Raw genomic sequence first — 21,751 nt, 5'->3', positions numbered from 1 at the left:
AATAGTACATAGCCTGCTCCCAGTCAAAACCCAGCAATTTTCTACTTCTGGAAATATGACATCCTATTTACATTTCATAACGTCCTATTTACATCCTAACACTCCTAAATAATTGCCCGTTTTTTGGCCATCATTTTTATTTGTTTATAACGAGTAACATCAACTTTTGCTTTGTATTTGTAACTGTATTTACACTGCTTTTTTCCGCTCTATTCTTCCTGCAATTTCAGGAATTGTGCAGCAACAAATTTTCTGAGTATCAAAGAGGAATTGTTAAAGAACATGTAATTTCACTTACATATGCAGCATACACTACATAAGCATCAAACCACTGCACATGCAGGGTCTGTTAACTTACAGACCATATCAAAGACTTATAGATCGTATATCAAAGAAAATGAAGAAGCAGAGGTATTTAATAACTGTAGACCTTTGTTTCCACAGAGCTTCAAAACTTCAGTCCTAGACATACCCACAACATGCCTTGGATAGTTCTGTTACTCCTGTCACTGAACACTTTATGATTTTCCATTGCTGCTGGAGAGCAATACAAAAACTGCAGTATCAGCCCTGTAAAGGTGCAGCTTGGGAGCTAAGTAAGTTGCTCAAGATAAAAAAGGAAGTCTGTAGCAGAACAACAACATGAGCTGAGCCTTTTCATGTCCTAGTTGTAAACAGGACACTGCCTCACCATAGACCAAGTATGCCAAAACAGCAGGCAGCAGTCCAGCAGTGGGACAGGTTGAGATGGGGCAGCAGAAGAGAACTGATGAAGGGAAGGTTCATTTCAGAAGTCCTGGACAGTCAGATTTTTTTTTATAAAGCATCCACTTTATAATCACTACATAAGTGTAGTTATAATAATATTCACTTCTCTTACTTGCAAAGTAATTTTATGTGATGGATGTTCTCCTTATGAATAACTATTAATTCTCAAAAATGAAAAAAAAAAATTCCTAAGGTTGCCATTTTAAAGTTATTTCAACATTTCAGCTTGCCATTATTTTAGAGGGAAAAAAATGCACAGCATTCAAGATGTCATAACGTGACGATGGCAAACTGGAGTACCTCTGCCTGAAAAAAACACCCACAAACCTTTGTCCACTGCCCAGAAAATCAATGAGATGTCTGACTCTGACAACTGCCAGTCTGAAGTCTGGTAAAGGCAAATTATACTTTATCTGTGGGCCCAAAACAGAAAAACTGTAAGCCAAAAAATTACCTTCTGAAAACACACCCAACATCACTATTCTTTGTCTTTTAAAACCCTAAGTCAAATAAAGGCACTTAGTGTCCCTGAGTCCTTCATAAGGCCAACAAAGAGAGGGAATCACTCAAAATAGCTCCACTGAGTACAAAAGATTATTTATACTGCTTAAAAATCACACCCTGAAAATGTGAAGAAAACAATACTTTTTTTGTTCCCAAAATATGCCCTCTAATATTGAGATTAAATCACCTACCACCATTTTCTTCTCCATTATTATTGTTTGTCTCAGCCATTTCAGTGCCATCTAACTCAGATTCACATCCTAAATCCAATGTTCCATCAGTAGGGCATGTTGATTCTTCTTTCTACAGTTAAAAAATAAAAATAAAAATAAAATTAACAAGAAAAAAATCAATCATGATCCTGCTGCATCTCCGAAAATAGATTACTGCAGTGTACTCTCTTGCTTACATTTCAGAAAAACCAAGAATAAAATAAAATATGCCTGTGAATTACTCTAGAGAGAGCCATAAAAAACAGACTTTCATGAAAAGACTTGCAAACTAAAAGCAAAAAAGCTGTTTTGTGAGGTCATAACATGCTCTTTTTAAAACCAAAAAAGTCATATAAAATACAAGATCTTCCACTTTTTCTTCTTTTTTTTTTTTTAACAAAAGCAGACTTGTGTGGCTGTTAAAAATCCTGGTTTTCCAGTTGAGTGTCTACAACACTGCAGCAAAACACAAATCCTTTAATGTTTCTTTTCTGCCTTTGCCTGTTTCCTGAATTCAAATAGCTGAAGCAACCTGGAGCTCACAAGCATGGGAGTGATTGTGAATTCCTGGAATTGTGCCAAGTATATCTCCCGATTTAAAGAAAAACAACAGCATTTGTTCTAGTAAATTAGGAAAGACAGCTTCTGAAAACTATTAATTCAATTTCAAGTATTCAAGTATTTCAGGATTTTTAGTTAGCAGGAGCTGACAAATTTATTTACTTTTATATTTTTATACCCTTACATCGAATACATCTGTCATAAATTACAAAAGATCCTTCGCCCCAGCCCAAAATTTTAGTTGACTATATTTACACTGCCAAGAAGATAATCTCACTTTCTTTTTTCTCATCTCTGCCTAACATTATTCCACTTCTATTGTGAAACCACTTTAAGTTTGATCATGTACAACAAGAAAAGATTTCCACCCACAGTAAACATCATGTTCATAACAAAACAAAAAAAATTAAAAAGGAATATAAATAAAGGCAAAATTCTATCACTATAATTATATTCCTTCTCAATGATGCAACCTTTTAATTAAAAACTGATTTATATTAGACTTGCAAATAATTTTTCACTATTCAAAAATCAAACATCAATACAATTACTTAATTAGAAAGTCAGTGAGCCTCTTGAGCTCACTAGTCCTAAAACAAAGGCCTTACTGTGAACAACTCCAGTAAAGCAGCATTTTAACTAAGCTACGTGTTTTTTATACCATGTGCCAAATTCAAGAACACGTATATGCTTTCTAGGATAAAACATTCAATGTTTACTTTCATTATAAATCCTTTTAAAAGACATCTGAAAGCAGTTAGAAGGACTATCAGGTCATTTCCTCGCCAAAGAACCTAATCTGTTTACCTTTATATCTATTGAGACATTCATAAAATGGATTAATAGCTGTATGTACAATCCATATACAAAATTTAAACTTACTTTGAGAGCATAGAGTCCTGATTTCCCAGGGATTTTGAAGAATGTTCCATCACCTACACGAGTGTTAGTATGAAGCATTGCATTCAGGCAAGCTAATGGAGAGGTTCCACTGAAAAATAAAATTGTGCAGTCTAAGATTGAGTGCCTCTTGTAAAACTATTCCCTCACTCTATTTTTTTAAAAACTCATGCTTGCCTGTTTTTTTTTTTTTTGTCCTCCCCCCCCCTTTTTTTTTAATTCTCTCAACCCTGAAAACATCTACATTACAATAACAGGCCAGTTTCAAACTTAATCATATGCATCTGTCCCCTAGGCTTGAGGCAAAAAGTCTGTGAATTATAATTACGTTTTTCTTCATACAGAAACCAGCTCCACATTCTGAAAGAACCAAAGTCCAAATATTTATGTGAAATTACTTCATAAATAACACCATGAAGCCTCATTTTTAAAATGTTACAGACAATGTGGCTGCTGCACATGAATGATCAAAACAGTACCAAGTTCAAGGGCAGCTGCATCCCATAGGATGAAAGGCAACAAAAGAATAATAAAGAGCCCAGAAAGAACACATTTAAAATTAAAAGTGATATATAGTAAAGCCTTCTTCTGGCTCAACATGGGCAGCATTATTATATACAAATATAGCACATTTGTGCCTTTTATGAAACATTATCTTTTCTAATTAGAAATCTTTTAGAGATTATGAGACTGACATCCTCAAGGTAATAATTTTAATACCACTCTGGAATGCATGTTAAAGGACTATTTAAAAAGTAACACAACACATTTAGGGAAAAAAAAGAACATTTGAACAGGGATATCTTTGTAGCATATACATGTTTACATCAGGAAAAGAAAGCAAATATTTCTACCCTACCTAGATGTATACTATTCTGAAAAGTTGATCTAAAAAATGGTGGGGAAGGAGGCAGTCATAAATTATTTTATTGTATTATAATTTAAAAATTGAAGTACAAGATCTATAGATGTACTATCACATCTTTATCCCCATTTGCTGGCTACTGTACATGGTGTACTCAGGAACTGAGTCTGAAACTGTGCTTCTTCCCTGGGGTCCCCATTCTGCACGCACGCTTATCTTTAGCCACGTAAATATATTCCACTTGGTTAAGTGGAACAATGCCTGTGCATTAAATTAAGTGTGTTGTGAAGTATTTCAGGATTAATTATATACTCAACTATAAACCAGGAACAGGGCTTCAAAGTTCATCAGAAATTACTCTTCCTTATTCTGTGGTATTAAAACACAACATCCAATCTTAGTTGAAAATTGCAAGTCTGATTATTTTTTTAATATGTGAAACGGGATTGAAATTGTTGTATTTCATATGGTTATGCTTTCTGTTGATTTCCATGGCTCTGTTACAACAAAATTCATCCTTACTGTACATATATCATTATTTTAATGGCAAGATCGATAGTGTGGTAATTGCTCTTCCGGTAAAAATTAAACTATAAAGTGCCCTCAGGCCAGGAAGTCCTGTCTATTATAATTTATTTACTGCAGGTCACCTAATGTATCATATTACTACATCTAAAATAAAAAACTGCAGGTAAAAATGCTGCTTGTTGATAAACACATCAGATATGCAATAGGTATTTATTTTATGGGTATTCTAAACATAGTCACGCAATATGAAAATTCTGACAAGTTTTCGTGGTTTCTTTGGCTTCCCTGCAAATAAAACTAGCGGCACATTTGGTTTTGATGTAATGCTTTAACAAAATACAAACCAAGATGTGTTGGAAATAAAATGATACTGCTAGCAGTGGGACAGAAGACATTAAGAGAGTTCATTGAGTTTAGCGATTACTTAAACACTTTTGTAATATGTAGGATACTTATCTTTACACATTTTCCTTACTGTATTAATGCTTGACAAGCAAAGAGACAAAGCATTTAATACAGCAGTTATGGCTGTGTAATTTCTTCCATATGTTAACATACATAACGTGAAGCAATTTCAACTCTCTCAGACTTGGATCTTTTTAGTGAAACATTATCACCGATTAAGGCTTTCTCTGCAAGACAGAAAGAACTTGCTGACTCTGCAGCAGAACAAAAACTTGGTATGTCAACAAGAAACAAAACTGTGTGTGCATGTATGTACGATTTGTATTCTCCTCCCATTCTGATGGATATATGCTGGACTCCACACTTATTTTTAGATATCATTAACCAATTGAAACGATACAGGATGAATGAACCCAAAATAGAGGATTTGGCAACATCTCATGATCACTACTGTGCTCACAGCAGATATCTTAATCTTCAAAGTCTAGACAACTGGCAAGTGGACAACAGAAACTACTCTCTGACTTAGAAAGAAACCTGTATCGGCTACTGAGCCAACAAGCACTTTAACTACTGCTATGCTTGTTTCTTAAGAGGCATCTGCAACTCCTAAGGGCATGCAAACAAAGGGCCATATCCACCCTTCTTGAAAACTGGACTTGGGTATGTCCATAAGCACAAAACAAACAACAGAACACACTTAAGCTGCAAATGAAAATAATCTGGTAACACTGAGGGGTGGGATTTATTTTGAGCTAACATATCAAACTGAAGTTCCATGGTGTCCTTTGTTAGATCTGCTTTGACCCATGTCAACCAATGACCTGCCTATTCTTCTGTCAGCACTGGCATCCTTATACACTGTATTAAAAATCCCAAATGTTATACACAAATGATGCTGGAAATGCTTACAACACATGGGACTGTGGTTCAAAAAGCCAGCAATCAAAGATCCCATGATGCAGACTGATGTCTGAATCATAGATCACTTTCTGAGGGATCTGTACTACTTATTTCATGCTTTCTAAATTCTCCTACAGCCTGAGGATATGTTCCTTCTGCTGAGAGCTCCTGGCATGTATTAATACAGCAGTGAAGGCCTGCCAATATAAGGCTGAGTATCTCTGAATATCAAAAATGGCACAGCTTGACCTAAGTTCTTAAAACACTCCAAATCAGTTCAACTTTGATTCAATTAAATGAAATTGGATACAATAATTTTCTACTTTGTAACTTGATATCTGTGAACTTTTAGACATAACATATTTTAAATTGATATGTGCAAGTTTTATTGCCACAGTCTGCACACAAGAAATATGTTTACCATTTACAGTTTTCAAATGCAGAACTTTCATACTATTTATCATCATTTGTGTGAGACTGCATTAAACCACTGTGGTATTCTGGAAGCCATTTATATATAGATGTTATAATCTGTAGAAGTATGTCTTTAAGATAGGTATTTTTCTGCTTGTATGTTTATTTTATATACTCATACATCCACACACGTATACAAGCAGTATTACCCCATACACACTTTCAAAAACGTTTAAAAGATAAAGTTACTTACTTTCTGTAAAAGTGATGTTATGATGTTACAACAACCAGCAACATAGGAAAGAAAAGAAAAGGAAACACTCATTAACCTTCCAACATAAAGGTTACCAACACAACTTGATCATTTAGAAGACATCAGGCATTTCAATGTTTCATAAGTACTCTTTCCCAAAATCACTATATGCTGGTAGTACTCAGTGCATCCCTTCAAAATTCCTGTGTATTATCAAATTAAAATTTGCACCCCTAACTCCCCCAGTCAAAAATATCTCCAACATTTTGTGATTCTGGGCTCCCTCTACTGGTCACGCAGCCAGTGTTACCTAAATCGAAATCCCAGACTTTCCACACACCAATCTCTGCTAAAACATGTAAGGGAAGTACAGATTTCCGCTACTTCCTCCTCTGCCACCCTCCCCAAAACCCTATTAAAAATTTGTAAAAATACCAGTAAAAACGTGACTTATTTTTATATTGGAAACTTCTCAAACACATGGTTCTGTCAGAAAAACCCTGAGAAGTTCTGTGGTTATGCATATAATTCTAATGGTCTTTGCTAGACTGCTTGCCAAGAGACAAAAATTATGATCTTGGCAAAAAAAAAGATGTCTTAAATATGGAAAATAAATTTACTAAAGCTGCCTTGTCCAGGCAATATAGTGTGACAGACAGTGAAAGTTGCCTGACACTTTGCAGACAAGGCACCTTGGGTCCTGCAGCAGGCAGCATTTCAGGCACTCAGCCCCACTGTACATGGTGTAACCCCCTCCTGTGCCTGACATATCCCCAAATCTAATGATGACTGCTGTAAGAGGAGCCCCTAGGTGTCATAAATTTGTACAGTATTTATTTGTTTGAATCATCTGCTCTTTTTAAACACATCCATAAATAGTCACAAGGGAGCAACAATTTTTACTCAGTCCTAGAAACAAAGTAAAACCAAAAGGCTTAAGAACTAATTTCTAGGCATGTCTTGAAGTCACACAGAATATAATATGTTCATAATGCATGTAAGTTACACCAATTTTAGAGTGACAACAGATAAAGAAAATAAAACTTATCAGGAAAGACTGCAGAAAATCCACTTGTGTGGTACAGTAAACAGAAAAGTAAAAGAAGGCATAATTGTAATTTTCCATAAATATATAAAAAACTGTTGAAGTCAATGGAGATGAATGTTCTTCACTCCCCACTGGGGGAAGAAAAAGAAAGTTCATGGATAGCCTAAAAGTGTGAATGCAGCTGCTGCTGTTTTAATCAACACCAGAACAGAGCAGGGAAGTTTATAAAATGATCTTCATCAGAAGATCATACACACTTCAGCCCCAGCTGATACATAGACTGGAACCTGTCCCAGTGTCTATGTTCAGTGATCTTTTGAGCACTCATCCATCACTGTAGCCTGTCATTCTTTATCTCTTCTATAAATCTACATTTTGGTTAAGGCTGAGGTTAATCATGTGCCCTAAGTATACTTGGTCCAACATATACAGCAGCTAGAAATGCTGGAAAATTGACTCAATGTCTAAACCTGCATTGTTTGCTCAAGTGTCCTACACAGCACTGCATGCCTGGTGTGATGAGGCCCTTTGGTTTCCTCTTAAAAGCTCTCCCACAATCTTCAAGGAGCCATGTTCCCACAGACCTGCTGTCAAGTGTCAGCAAAATGTCCCAACCTGCCTCAAAAGACTGTGGCTGTGAACTAGCTCAGGAGTGACACAGAAAACCACCAGGAACCTAAGCAGCTATACCAAGATGAGAAGATAGCTGTGCTATTTATCACGATGACAGGCCAACTGCTGCTGACCAGTCTAGAGCTGTTCTCCTCCCACAGCCAGGTTTGACTGAGCTGGTAGTGCTGCAGCAGCAGTTAGTGCTGGGGCCAAGGCACATTCTACCAGCCTGATCTCAGGAGGAACAACCAGGAGAGGTCCAGCGAATTGAAGACTGAATAAAAGACCCAGATATTTAAATATATTCAAATGGCACAGGATCCTTCCCTTGGCACAGAGGGAAGCAGAGAGCGCAGGTGAACAATGGAAAACAAAGCTGTTGGTGAGTGCAAGATTTCCTGCCAACCACCTACGACTTTCTCAGCAATAAACGCATCAGGTTAGTCTAAACAAACCAACCAGTTGTCCCTGGCTGGACATCACTTGCCCACCAAAGCTGCTTTATCACTCCCCTTCTCAGCTGGGCTGTGGAGAGAAAATATAAGGAAAGGCTCATGAGGTAAGGACAGGGAAAGATCACTCAGCAATAATCACCACGGGCAAAATGGACTTGACTTGGGGAAATAAGCATTGAGTTTATAACCAATCAGATCAAAGCAGGAAAATGAGAAATAAAACCAAACTTTAAAACACCTTCCTCCCCTTCTCCCTTCCCTCCTTCCTGGGCTTAATTTCACTCATGGTTTTTCTCTACCTCCTCCCCAGCAGCATGGGGGAATGGGAATTGTGGTCAGTTCATGACACATTGTCTCTGCTGCTCATCCCTTTAGGGTGGGGACCCCTCACATTCTCTCCTGCCCTGGGGTGGGTTTCTTCCACAGGGTGCAGTCCTCAGGACCATGGTCTTCACAGGCTGTAGTGCAATCTCATCTCCAGCATCTGGAGCACCTCCTCTCTCTCCTTCTTCACTGACCCTGGTGTCTGCACAGTTGTGGCTCTCACACACTCTCACTCCTCTCTGCAGCTGTAGTTGCTGTCGTGCAGGGCTTTCCCCCCTCCTCAGCTGTGTCATCCCAGAGGCACCACCGTCATGGCTGATGGGCAGCAGGGGGTGGGTTTTGGAGCCAGCTGGCATTGACTCCATCGGATATGAGGGAAGCTTCTCATAGAAGCCACCCCTGTAGACCCCCACTATCAAAATCTGGCCTTGAAAACCCAAAACACACAGGGAGACTGCAAGTAGTATATTTGCTTTCTCAGCCACTGTTATATAAAGACTAAATATTTCAGGTACAATTGAACTCAGCCATCCTTATTTCAGTAGCAAAATCATAAAGGCTAAACATGATAATCCAAACTAAACCAATTTAAATTACCAAACAGAAAATTTGATTTGAACAATCAATTAAAATCTTGCTTTTGATTTTTTCCATTTATTTTCCTACAGCAAGGTTAATTTCTTCATTGTTTGAAATAATTAAAATACCCCAATCAGACAATAAATAGAGTTTTAATGTAATCTCGATTTTTATTTATTCAGAGACTACAAATGCATTAATCAATTATCTAACTTATTGTACACAAATTAATCCATGTCATATTTTTCAATGTTAAAATAGCAATGACACCATATTTACTAAATCTTTACAAGTGTACTCATTTCTGTCAAATAATTTCTGGAAAGAACTTCAATTTAATTAAGAGATTGACTTTTAAATGCTGAATGAAAATATACTAAATGCGCAGGATATAAAAGTAAAAAAGGAGAGACTTTCCAAAATATCACATATCCAACATGATTTATTAAACAATAAAACCATCTTTTAATATGTGGGTAGTAGGTAGCTAGGGAACCATCTACTATTTTTATATACAGTCTAGTGAAACTCTAGAGCTGGAAGATCTCAGACACTCACATAAAGTTCTTATTCATAAATTGGAGCAATAAAAAAAGCATTTTTCTTTTTGAGCTTCCAATTGGCTTTTTAATTTTAAAGGGACTACTAATGAGAACTACAGAGAATACTCAATATGAACAGTCGACATGACTGTCAAAACTATTTATGTTCTGAAGTCTTAACCATTAAAATAATAAAGTCATAATAAATAAAGTCTTAAGCCTTAAGTTATTTGCTTAAGTTTTATAGGAACTGAAGTACACACAAGTTGAATACTATTTATACAGTCTGAATAAATCATACTTCAGGTTTATTCCTAAAATAAGCTCTCCCACTTGAATATTTAAATGTATTTTAACGGATTAAAAGACAATTCTAAAAATAAATGGTTTTTAAAGTTTATTTTCAATTGTTTTTATCCACATTAACCAGAATTAACATCAGTTTTGTTCTCATTTGGGCAGCACCTTAAAGAAAATTTTTACATCTCTGGTCCTACTTCTGCTTCACACATGGTACCTCACTTTCAGCCTTCGAATATCACCAACAGGGCTACTATTCTTGGGCACAGCAAATAAGCCAGGCTATGAGGCAACAAGACAAAGTAGTACAGCTCATTTTTCTATAGTCTCACAGACTGCAAATAACTACCGTAAGATGCTAGAGAAAAAGACCTATTATTTTTACTGCTGACATTCTTCATCCTCAACTGTCACAGAGATTTCTTGTTTTTCTAAATCAGATGGAGATAGAGCCATGATTACCGGTAGTATGATGGAAAAAACAAGGACCAGTACAGATGTACACGGATGTAACACATCTGTCATAGATACCCACAAACTAGCAGCACTTACCTATCAGTTTTCACAGAAGTTAACCAAAGCACTGAACCCTGAATATCTAAATCAGAAGAACAATGAACTCAAACCCTGACCTTTGCGGCTTTGAGGGAGTTACAAGCAGCTGGAATCACAGGTGTATCACTGAAGTGATACATCACCTAGAAACTAAACCTTATCAACATCCTTCAAATATTAAATGATCTGGAGCAATAATGTATAAAAACTCAACCTGGATCCTAAATTCAATTTAGATACTATGAAAATATATTCTTTTTGCATTCTCAGCAGGAAATCTCATTTACAATCTCACCTAAGCCTAGTTTTACATTTTGAATTAACCCAAACTTGAATCAGGGAAGGAGTCAGAAGAATAGCTGCTTTCACAGAACAGTTTCCTCACTCTATTACCAAACTGCCTTTGAAGCATTAAACAACACTGGCTCTCCTTGGAAGAGAGACATACAAATATTACTCAAGACTTCTATGAAGAATATACACAATAAAAAAATACTGGACCTTATGCCACCACCCTTAGGACCTAGTTCTACTAATCCCAGGATCCTCTTGCAAGAAGCAATTTCCCTCTGGACCTTTTGTACATCTAGATACAGTCATTGTGTGTAGTGATTACACACCACTAACAGGTACAATAAAGCACAAACGTAATAAACCTCCAGACATACATCATCATGCCAAAACTAAGGTGGACAAGTGAATGAAACTGCAAGCTGAAGGCAAATAGGATAGAAAGACAGGGCATGCTGTTAAGACAATGTGGCTTTTTTCTTTAAGAGTTTGCCAGACTGGCTGCATTCACTCACAGTCAGCTCTTAGTGACTAACTGACCACACAGTCAAAGATGTTTCTTGGAAAGCAAAGCTCTCATGCATGGCTACACATAAATTTTAATTCTAATTCCCTCTAAGTAGCTAAGAGTTTGGCTCGCTTTTGAAAATGATGGCATAGACTTAGGCATTTTTTCACCTTTTAGCTGTATTGCAGCACTGTCATCTATCTGATGTTTCTTTTTTTTCTCAGGGTAAAGATTACTGAAAACACATCTGATCCTGCCCTCTGCCCTGTGCAATGGCCTTTCAGAGACATTTCAATCAGGTTTGGCATTTCCACCCTTACCTTTTGAGTGCTCTGTGGTCTGAGGCCAAGTAGATAAAGTTCTATACTGTACAACATGGGTAATGAATCTTTTTGTTATCTAGAGAAAAAATCTATTTTATCTCATGGTGCTGGCAGCCTGAGAAAACTTCTGATGGTGTCAAACCTGGTGACAATAGCCACAGTAATATTTCAGAACAAAACAGCAAATGGAGTTCATCCATGCTGAAAGTGGAGCTTTATTACAATTGTTCTAAAACAGTAAAATGAAAAGCCCCATGAACTAAAGTTCACTGTAAATCTCAGCATTCCTTAAGCCAGCCAGGATTTTTCCCCTTTTTTTTAAATACCATTTTCTGCCACAAGAAAAACTTTATTTATAAAAGTTCCAGAACCTATGTAAAATGTAAGGGTTCCTGAACAGAATTTTATCGAGCTACTGTTATGTATTTTCCCCTGAAAATATTTGTAATGTATCTGAAAACAAGATGCTCTCAGTATAGCAGGTAAATTTGAGAAGAGAAAATAAAAAGCACACAAACCCATCGTACCAATGGCACATTATGTACTACAGACTGAAACATATTAACAATTTTCCTGAAATTCAAATATCCCTAGCTGTTAGTTTTGCTGATTACCCTTTGCCAGCCATGCCTCTAAGTAGATCTCCTTGAATACTTTGAATGTTCCATAAAGTATGTTTGAAACACCATGACACCTCTTTAAATGATATTCACATATGGCAACAAGCATTCCTCAACCAGAAAGGAAATGAGAATACAAGTTTTATAGAGAAATGTTTACACTTCTCTGTGCTCCCTAACACCTGGGAAAACCCCAGGTTTTTCTTCTTTAGGAAGAAAAACCTCAAAGAAAGGATATACGTAAATGCATCTCTGAACTTTGAATCCTTACCATTTCATTAAATGTAGTACAAATAATACAAGAAAAAAAGCAATGCTAACAAAAAAGAGCACTTTGAACATGTTGTTGAAAGACACAGGCAAATATTAAAGAGTACCTCTTTAAATCATCCTGAAAGAAAAGTGTTTCAGAAAGAAAATCATCCCAAAATAACAAGAAACCAGCATGCATCAGAAAGAGTCAGGACAGCCAGGGTGTCCCCTGGACTGAAAACACCCTCCTCATTCAACACCACTCAATAAAACTATTTGATATTTTTTGTGTAACAAATTCTTATACTGGTTAAATAACACAGTTCTCTCTGACAGCTACTTCCTATTCAAGAATGTACTTTTATGTCTGTCTCTCTTTAATAAAATATTTCCTTTTAATAGTTTTAACTGATTTCATTAAAATGCAGTAGTACATTTTTCACTTTCTGCTCCAATATCAATAATCACTATGAAGGACAAAACTATAAGTAAAGGAAAAAAAAAAAAGAATTCCTACCACATTAAAGGAATTCTGGAGTAGAGGTTAAAAAATGGCTTTCTTAAAGAAACCATGGTTTTATATATATGATGTCTTATTTTAGTATCAGATTTCACAGACCCTTGTGGGCTTTAAATACATATGTTTAGAAAAATGAAGTAATGACTGTGCTACAGTCAAAAATGTACTAAACCCAAGAAAAACATTGCCACAAAATGTGCAATGTATAAAATGAAAAAAACCACCCCACCCTTCCAAATATTCTTGGCTTCAAGGTGGGTGAAGCTTAGAAGCTTACTTCTCAAGGAAAAAAAATTAAGGTGGAAAGTAAAGTGACTATGCTGAACAAGACATAGTCAATAATCACTGAATGCCTTTTGACCTCTAAAACTTAATCATTCTACACGAGGGACCTGTATAAAATTATCCGAAGTTCGCTTGTTTAACTTGGCTTTTTAAATGGCCAGTCTCCACAACTTTCCCTTTAGAGTTTTAACAATATCTTGTGTGTGTGTGTATGTGTTGTTGATATACAACTGGTTAGTCAAATGCAAAATAAAAAACACATTACAACGCACCCCACCCATCCCTCCTCATCCCAAAATAAGTTACAACTATTTTTAAGAACAATCAGCTCCACGTTTCATCCGTCATATAATTTACACAGCTAGGAACTTCCAGAAGTTATCTAGTCCAACCTTCTGCTCAAAGCAGGACCACTTGGATCTCAGCCTTGTCCACTCAAGTTTCATGCAATCTCCAGGAATGGAGACTTCACAGCCTCCCTGGACAACCTTCCTCCTGTGCTTAACTGCTCTAACTGGGAAAGTATTTTTCTTAGTATCAAATCAGAATGTTTCACGTTCCAGTTTGTATCAGCTGCCTCTCATTCTCTGCTTCTCATGCTATCACTATTCAGCCTCCAAGAAAAGCCTGGCTCTGTCTTCCCTACACACTCCTATCAGTTAGCAGTGGAGGGCCACAGGATCCCCCTGAGCCTTCTCTTCTGCTCTGTGAACATGCCCAGCTCTCAGCCTCTCCTCATTTACCATATGCTCCAGCCTCCAGCCATCTTGGTGAACCTTTGCTGGACTCCGATGGGTCAATCTCTTTCCTGGAATAGCGGGCCCAAGACTGGACATGGCTCTCCAAATGCAGTCTCACAAGTGCTGAACAGAGAGGAAGGATCAATTCACTTGGCCTGCTGGCCACAGTGCTGTTAACACAGCCCAATATGGGCTTGCCCTTTTTTGCTGCAAGGGCACATTGATGGACTAATAGTTGCCTTGTTAACCACCAGGACTCCCAGGTAATTTTCTGCAAAGCTGATTCCTGCCGTGTTAGCCCCTAGCCTATACCACCATAGATTACTGTTCCAGGTGAAGAAGTTTGCTCTTGCCTGTGTTGAATTTCACAAGGCTGTTAGCTCACAAACTGTTAGCACAGCTCTCTGCCCTCTGAACAACAGCCCAGTCTTCAGTGTATCAACTGCTTCCTCTAAACCTGCTGAATGTGCACTCTGTCTCATCTTCTAGGTGTTTAACAGCAACATCACCAGTAACAGCTTCAGTATCAATGTGTGAGCAACACCACTTAGTAACCAGTCACCAACTGGAGTTAGCACCTTTGATCAAAACACTTTGGGGCCTGAAGTCAAAGCAAATGTCCACCTACCTTACTGTCCACTTATTGAGCTCGTATGTCATAGATTTGCTGTGAAGATAGTATGGAAAATGATGCCAAATGTCTTGCTGAAGTCAAGATAAAAGATATCCACTGCTGTTGTCTCATGCACAGAACCAGTCATCTGAACATAGAAGGTGAAGCAGCTGGCTAGGCATGATTTGCCTCTTCTCACTTAGACTGGCTTTCTGACACACTAGGTAGATTTTTTTGTGCATTATAATGAGCCATTCTCATTCACCAAAGAGATAAAACAGCCTTCCTGGACCCTTTTGTCCATAGTTTCACCAGGGTGGTCACCAACCTTCATACCTTCAACTAGACCTTCCCTGCTCACATGTAACAAGCCCAAGAAGCACATTGCTTGCATCAAGAAATTGTCTTTCAAGAACATCCTGTCTTGCTTGCATTCCCCACAACTACTATGGTCTGCAATATTTGCAAGGCACCCAGCAGTTGCTTTAAGGCCTCATCTACTTCTTGGCCAGATGGTCAGCAGCAGATGTTTACCCCAGCACTACTCATGTTTTTCTGCCTCAGGCTCAGTACTCATTCCAGGGCAAAGAACTGTGCATACCCACCCCTCCTTTGCATGCACTGCCCCTCTCTGTCAGCCTGCATCCCTCCATCTCTGCACAGTAGCATCCCATTGTGTGCATTATCCCCCAAGTGTCTGTAACCCTAAGGTGCTCTGAAATTGTGCAGAGACTGCATAAAGAAAGTACAACATTCTTCCAATTATGTTTTTCCCCAGATACTTCCATGATGCTCCCCCCACCTTTACTTCTCTTCAAATTCCAGCAACCTTCACATTAAGTAGCTGCTTCAAGGCTCTCCAGAAAAGAAGACTGAGACTGCCAGCAAAGATGCCTTTACCACACTCCATGTTATGAATCCTGCCCCTATTCAGCAGTCCTTATTCCTCAAAGAGGGCACTATGGCTTTGCCTGTGACACCAGTCATGTAGCCAGACTTGGACTTGATGGATGCATCCTCTGCCACCTGACAATTTCCACCTCACTCACAGGATTGAGAAAAGCACCACCTGAGCATTTGTGCTCTTCACCCCTTGCCACCAGAGCTGTGCAGTCACTTTTAACATATTTGAGTTCACTCCTGCAGTATCATGGAAACCACATGGATGAACACCAAGGGGTGAAGTCTGAGGGTTGGACAAACCTCAGAGATGTCCATCTGCAACATCTGTGATTCAAGTACCCAACAAGAAGCAAACTTCTAGATCTAGCAAGTACACCAGGTTGGAAAATGGGTGACTGTCTTGATATGATCTTAAATAACCATCACCCTCATTTTCCTCTTCATGCGCACAATATGGCTGAGCCTCAGCTGGCTCTGATTGTCTTGTCTGACAATCCTACTGAACTCCCTCCAGTGCACTACACTTACCCTTCTCTGTAGGCAGAGAAGCTTTCTTCTATTGCCAGAAGTCTTAAGTCCATCTTTCCCATCTTAGAAGTCTCTAAGCTTATGACTACCACACAGGTAGTCCACAACCAGTAAGTAGCCAACAAAAGCTGTCAGAACTGACAGAATTAAATGCTGAAGCATTTCACCAAGGTTCCCAGAAACAGGAGCTCCCAGGAGATTTTGCCTGAAGCTTGCTCAAGAAGCCTGGAAACTGATGCAACTGCTCATTCTCCGATTAGCTGCCTTCTCTGGAGATCTGCAACAAAGTGACAAAATATACTGCAAAAGAACAACAGGACTTCTGAGCTGCTGCACCACCCACAGAAGAAGCCCATGCAGCATCTGACAGCGGCTTCATTAACTCTGTTGCACAATGAAAACGGAAAAAAAAGGAAGAACAAAGTGTTGCCAGAAAACCACTGTGAGCCAGGCCTAAATCAGAAGACTGAGTAGGATTCCTATTTTATCATGCTATACCAGGACCATAATCCAGACGCAAGTCACAGCTTCCAGCCACGCTTCTCCCCTCACTGATTAGAAGAATTTCCAGCCTTTCTTATCATCCACAGCAGGGACTTCTGTTACCACAGCTGTAATGGTTACAAGACACCACCCTGCAGTTATGCCAGCAATAGTGCATTTCTGTACCTTTTTGTAAGGCTGCTTTCACCAGCAAGATTTACGCCAGGACTAATACTGGACTTATGTCACTTTCTATCAGCTCTGCCACTCAAAATAGCAGCTTGAGTGGCTACCCTCTAAGGCAGACCATATGTTCCAGTATCCGTGACATGTTCTCCCCACACACCTCTTTTTTCTTTATTTAAAACTTGATTATTTCCCCAAACAGCCATGTGAATGCTTGTGCCAGCATCCAGGGAGGTGGGCAGCCCAGAACAGCAAAAGCAGCTTGGAGAGGATTATTCTTTCGGCTACAATATTGGTTTACAGTAACTGGAGAAGGATGGCCTCAGACTGACACAACTGGTTCCCATTTCAAACTCCTCAGAGCAAGGCCTGTATTTCACCTTTTGTCAGCTAAGGCACCGCGCTCCCTCCAGCCTCTCCCAAACCTACTGCCAGATGCAGCTGGCTCGCCTCAGCCGTAACCCCTTGGGTTGCTGCATCTGGCGCCAGAGGATGCAGAGGAGGGGAGAGGCAGGGGTACCACCCTGCTAGGGGAAAGCAGAATTACCAAGCTTCATGGAGCCTTGCACGCCCACGTGTTCCTGCGCTGGAGCCTTTTGTCATGTTCTTGGCTCTCTCGCGTGATTTCAATGTAATTTCCCAGTCACTGCCACTAAAACCAACTGCAGCTAAATTTATAAAATTCAAAGATGGGCTATGAGTGTACTTCTCCTTCTACTTTTGTAATGAAAACAAAACACAAAAGGCAAAGCACAACATGCTGTTAAGACCTATCCAAATCAAATTCTAAAAGGCATGTAATGTATGTCAGTGAAAATGCTTCAATTATGGCAAGATTTAACCACTTAATGAAATAATAAAAGAGTACTGCCAAGCAAAGTACTATATAAAGAACTTTACTAAGTACTACACAACTTGAAACTATTCTTTTTATTTTATGAGAATTATAGATTTCTTTTTTCATATCAGAAATCTTTAAATCTTTAGTATGTTACTGAATGTTGAGCTACCAGGCTGTAATACAACATTACTTTATTAAACAATATTTCTTTCTGATAGAAACAATAGCATGAAAGTAAATTTCAATGCTGAACTTAAACTGATTTCTTTTTTACTATCAAAAATCCTACTCAGTTATCCCAATTAAACTGGCCCAGTAACTTAACCTCTTCTTAAAAACTGATGCATGCCAACATGCTGGCCTGCCAGAATTTACTATGCCATTTCAGCCACACCACCCACCCACCTAAGCAATCAGTCCAAATCAGCAAGGGAGTTATTAATACTTATTAGAAATTCCTTGGAAATTTTTACCTGGAAAATATGTATCTATTCATTGAATGGCAATGCTGAAATCAAAGTTGAGTTATTTTAATATAGGGATTTTACCACTTTTACTTGACGGAAAATAATTTCCTTGTTCTTGGTTACTACATATGAGCTCTTTCTGTCAGTTAAAAAATTTAACTTTGCTGCTAAAAGCATTCAGCTACAGATTCCTCAACCACAGTGAACTTGCTTGGACTTCATTCCTTTTCATTATTTTCTGCTCTTTTTTTTTCTTTTCTGTTTGCTTTTCTTCAGTTCTCTCCCTTATCTTTCTTTTTCTTCTCAATCTTCTATTTGTTTTCCTCACTTTTTTCTCTTTTCTTTCTCCCACTGTACATCTTTCTTTCCCCTTTAATTTCTCTCTTCTTTCCTTTCTTTTTTCCCTCCCTTCCCTTTTCCACTTGCTTTCTTATTCTCATTGTTTTCTCTTTTGTTTTCCTGTATTTATTTTCTATCCTTTTCTTTCTTCCTTTTCTCTCTTCTCTTTTCATTTGTCCCTCTTCTCTTCTTGCTTTCTTATTTTCTCTTTTCTCAGTTTTATTTTTGCTGCATTTTCATTTTTCTCTTCCCTCTCTTTACTTTTTTCTTTCTAGAATTATTTCTCTTATTTCTCTTTACCTTATTTATTCCTCTCTTTTTCTCCCTTGCTTTTCCTTCCTTTCCTCCTGTGGTGGGTTTGCCTTGGCCAGCAGCCAAATGCCGCTCAGCCTTTCCCTCCCCCTTCCCAACAGGAAACAGGGAGAAGAGGGGATGAAAAAACTGTGGGTTGAGATAAAGACATGGAGATTGCTTACAAGTTACAGTAAGAGATAAAACAGAGTCGACTTGATGAAAATACATTTATTGCCATTTAAAAAAATTTGGGAAGAGAGAAATAAAGACCAAAAAAATTAAAACAACAGCTTTCCCCTTACAGAGTCATCCTTTCTCCTTCATTTTCAATGCCTCTACCTTTCCCACTCTGAGTTTCATTGAGGGATAGGGGTTACACTCAGTCCACAACTGCTCCTCTCTGCTGCTGCTTCCTCCTCACAGTTTTTGCCTGCTCCAGCCTGGATGCTCTGTGGGCAACACCTCCTTCAGGAAATAGCCAAATGTCCCAGTGTTGTCTCCTTCACTGGCTGCAGAGCAGGTATCTGCTCTGGGGTGGCCCTCCAGATTCAAGGAATTCCTTCAAGGAGTCCTCTGCTCTGGTGCCCAGAGCACCTCCTCCCTTCCTTCTTCTCTGGCCTTGGTTCCACACTCTATTTTTTACCCTCCTTTTCTGACTGAGTGCTGGTTTTTGCCTTTTTTAAATATGTTACCCCGGAGGCACCACTATCTCAGCCACAAGGCTGTGTCAGGCCCTGCAGCACCACACTGCCAGAGCATTGTCATGAACACCTCTTCATTCTATCTTTTCATCTTCTTTTAACTCCCTTTCCTCTCTCCTTTATCTTTCTGCTTTCCCAACTTCTGTCTTTGCTTCCTATCTCTTCTGTCTTCCTTATTCTTCTCCCAGTGTCTTCTTTCTCTTCTGCCCTCCCCACCTTTATGCTATGACTTCTTGTCCTGATAAAATAACCATATTTCTTTTAAAGCAGAAATATAAAATACTAAACCTTTTTTTATGAAGCAAGAACAATTGAAATCCCTAAATTTAATTTTAGTTTCATCCATTTCTATTAAAAACTAAAGAAAGTGCACCATATCTTATGCCTTCTTATTCACCAAAGTTCAGGAATATCTCCACAGTGTCTTTTTTCCTTCTTACCAGTTTTCGATTAGGACATAACTTCTAACTGAGGGAATTCAGAATTTTGAAACTAAATGTCAGATGCTGGCACAATTATGCAGAAGGCACATGTTTATTTTTAACATCCAAAACATTTCAACCAATCCAAAAAGAGAAAGCTAGGACATAAACAAACAGCCTACTTTTACACCTTCAATTCACATTCAATTGAAAAAAGAATAAATTCTAAAGTCTGTGAGAGAATAAATGAATAAAAATAATAATTCCTTTCCTTACAGACTATTTTTCTCATTATTCTCATACTTAAAGAGTCAATCAGAACTTGGGAATGTTTTACTCAATCACCAAAACAGGCAGGAAAGTCAAATTGATACAAAGAATAAGGAAGCTGGGAGTAATCATGAATAAAATTAGATCTGAAGCAAATTATTATTTTCTAGTAGTACTTATTCCTAGAAAAATAGTTGTATAAGCAAGACCATACTTTCATCCTAAACATTAAAATCAATGTAACTACTACAACTTTGCTGACTAATACATGCCAATTATGCGCATAAAATATTTTTGCTACAAGCCCTTGCCTGTAATTAAAGCCTGAAAATAAACACAGAATAGGCAATCACTGTACACCCTGTACCTTAAAAAATATAGCAGTGTATAATTTATTGTATTGTGTCAAATTAAAATATTTGTGTTGATGTGAAATGTTTAAGTTACATTTGTAGTACGTAAGGGAGTTTAACTTGGCAAAACAGCATAGTAAAACTTTTCTTCCTTCCCTCAAAGGCCCAAGCAGATACTTTTATTCTTGTGTTTTAACTTATTCCAGCTGTTGCAAATTAGTCTATTAGTAGATCTCCTTAGTCTTCTTTGACTTAAGACAGGTCCTTAAGACTGGAACTAGGAAACTTAAGTTTCTATTTAACTTACAAATAGAAGTCAATCTAATTTCAAAATATCACATACAATGTTTTCAAATTACAACAAAAGAAACTATCAAATATTTTGTGAAAATATAGCATGGATAACAAAAAAAAAAGTTTCGGACTAGTCATTTTTGATAGCTACATCATTCCACCTGAAAGGAAGTTTGCTGAAGTCCTTATTAAAGTCTCTTCAAATGAAGGAGCTGAGCCACACATGCCAAAGAAACTTAAAATAACATAGATAATAAAAAAAAATTCAGTTGTAGCCCAAAATTGCTTTCTGTTTTCAATAAAAATTGAATGAGAAGTAGAATATTAAATTAATTAACAGTACCCATCATGCCATTAATTCCTGGATTGTAGCTTGGCACAAATAATCCTGTACCAACACTAGTTTATATAGTTCAGTATATAATTTGAGTGAATGATATCTTGATGCAATAGTTAACATTTATATCAGCTATTACTGTAAACAAAGAGAGGTCAATGACTGGACTGGGTTTAGTGATGCTGGCTTTGACAAAGGGGACAGATAGTCAGGAGTACAAATACACTTTGAAACTGCTGAATTTTCACTGGCCTAGGAAAGATTCCCTGATAGAAAACAAGCAGTCTTTAACAAAACAAAGTAACAAATAAAAGCAAAACAACTTGTCATATATTCTTTGAAGTATCTTCTCAAAAACCTCCTTGCTGTCACTTATGGGTCATAGCCTTTTTTTCCTTTGTGATAACTGTAGAGGATACATTATTTTTTACACAATGATTTAATGTTTGATAA

The 21,751-nt window shown here is 37.8% G+C and overlaps 1 protein-coding gene across 11 annotated transcripts in view; it reads right to left on the bottom strand.

Annotated features, from left to right (window-relative positions):
• Window positions 1–21,751, bottom strand: part of ASXL3 (ASXL transcriptional regulator 3) — a 126,702-nt gene that overhangs the window by 66,171 nt on the left and 38,780 nt on the right. For 9 of the 11 annotated variants that reach the window (XM_064385088.1, XM_064385145.1, XM_064385099.1 and 6 more), the window contains 2 exons: window positions 2,928–3,036; window positions 1,464–1,575 (listed from right to left, as the gene is read on the bottom strand). In XM_064385088.1, the coding sequence (XP_064241158.1) occupies window positions 1,464–1,575; window positions 2,928–3,036 (221 nt within the window). Of the gene's footprint in view, window positions 1–1,463; window positions 1,576–2,927; window positions 3,037–21,751 lie in introns of those variants that run through there. The other 2 variants (XM_064385094.1, XM_064385187.1) reach the window with 2 other exon arrangements.

Source organism: Passer domesticus, chromosome 1 (genome assembly GCF_036417665.1).
Source record: "Passer domesticus isolate bPasDom1 chromosome 1, bPasDom1.hap1, whole genome shotgun sequence".
In the NCBI taxonomy this organism is placed as follows: domain Eukaryota; kingdom Metazoa; phylum Chordata; class Aves; order Passeriformes; family Passeridae; genus Passer; species Passer domesticus.
The sequence above is the reverse complement of the archived record's forward strand: the minus strand, read 5'-3'. Positions and strand labels throughout refer to the sequence as shown.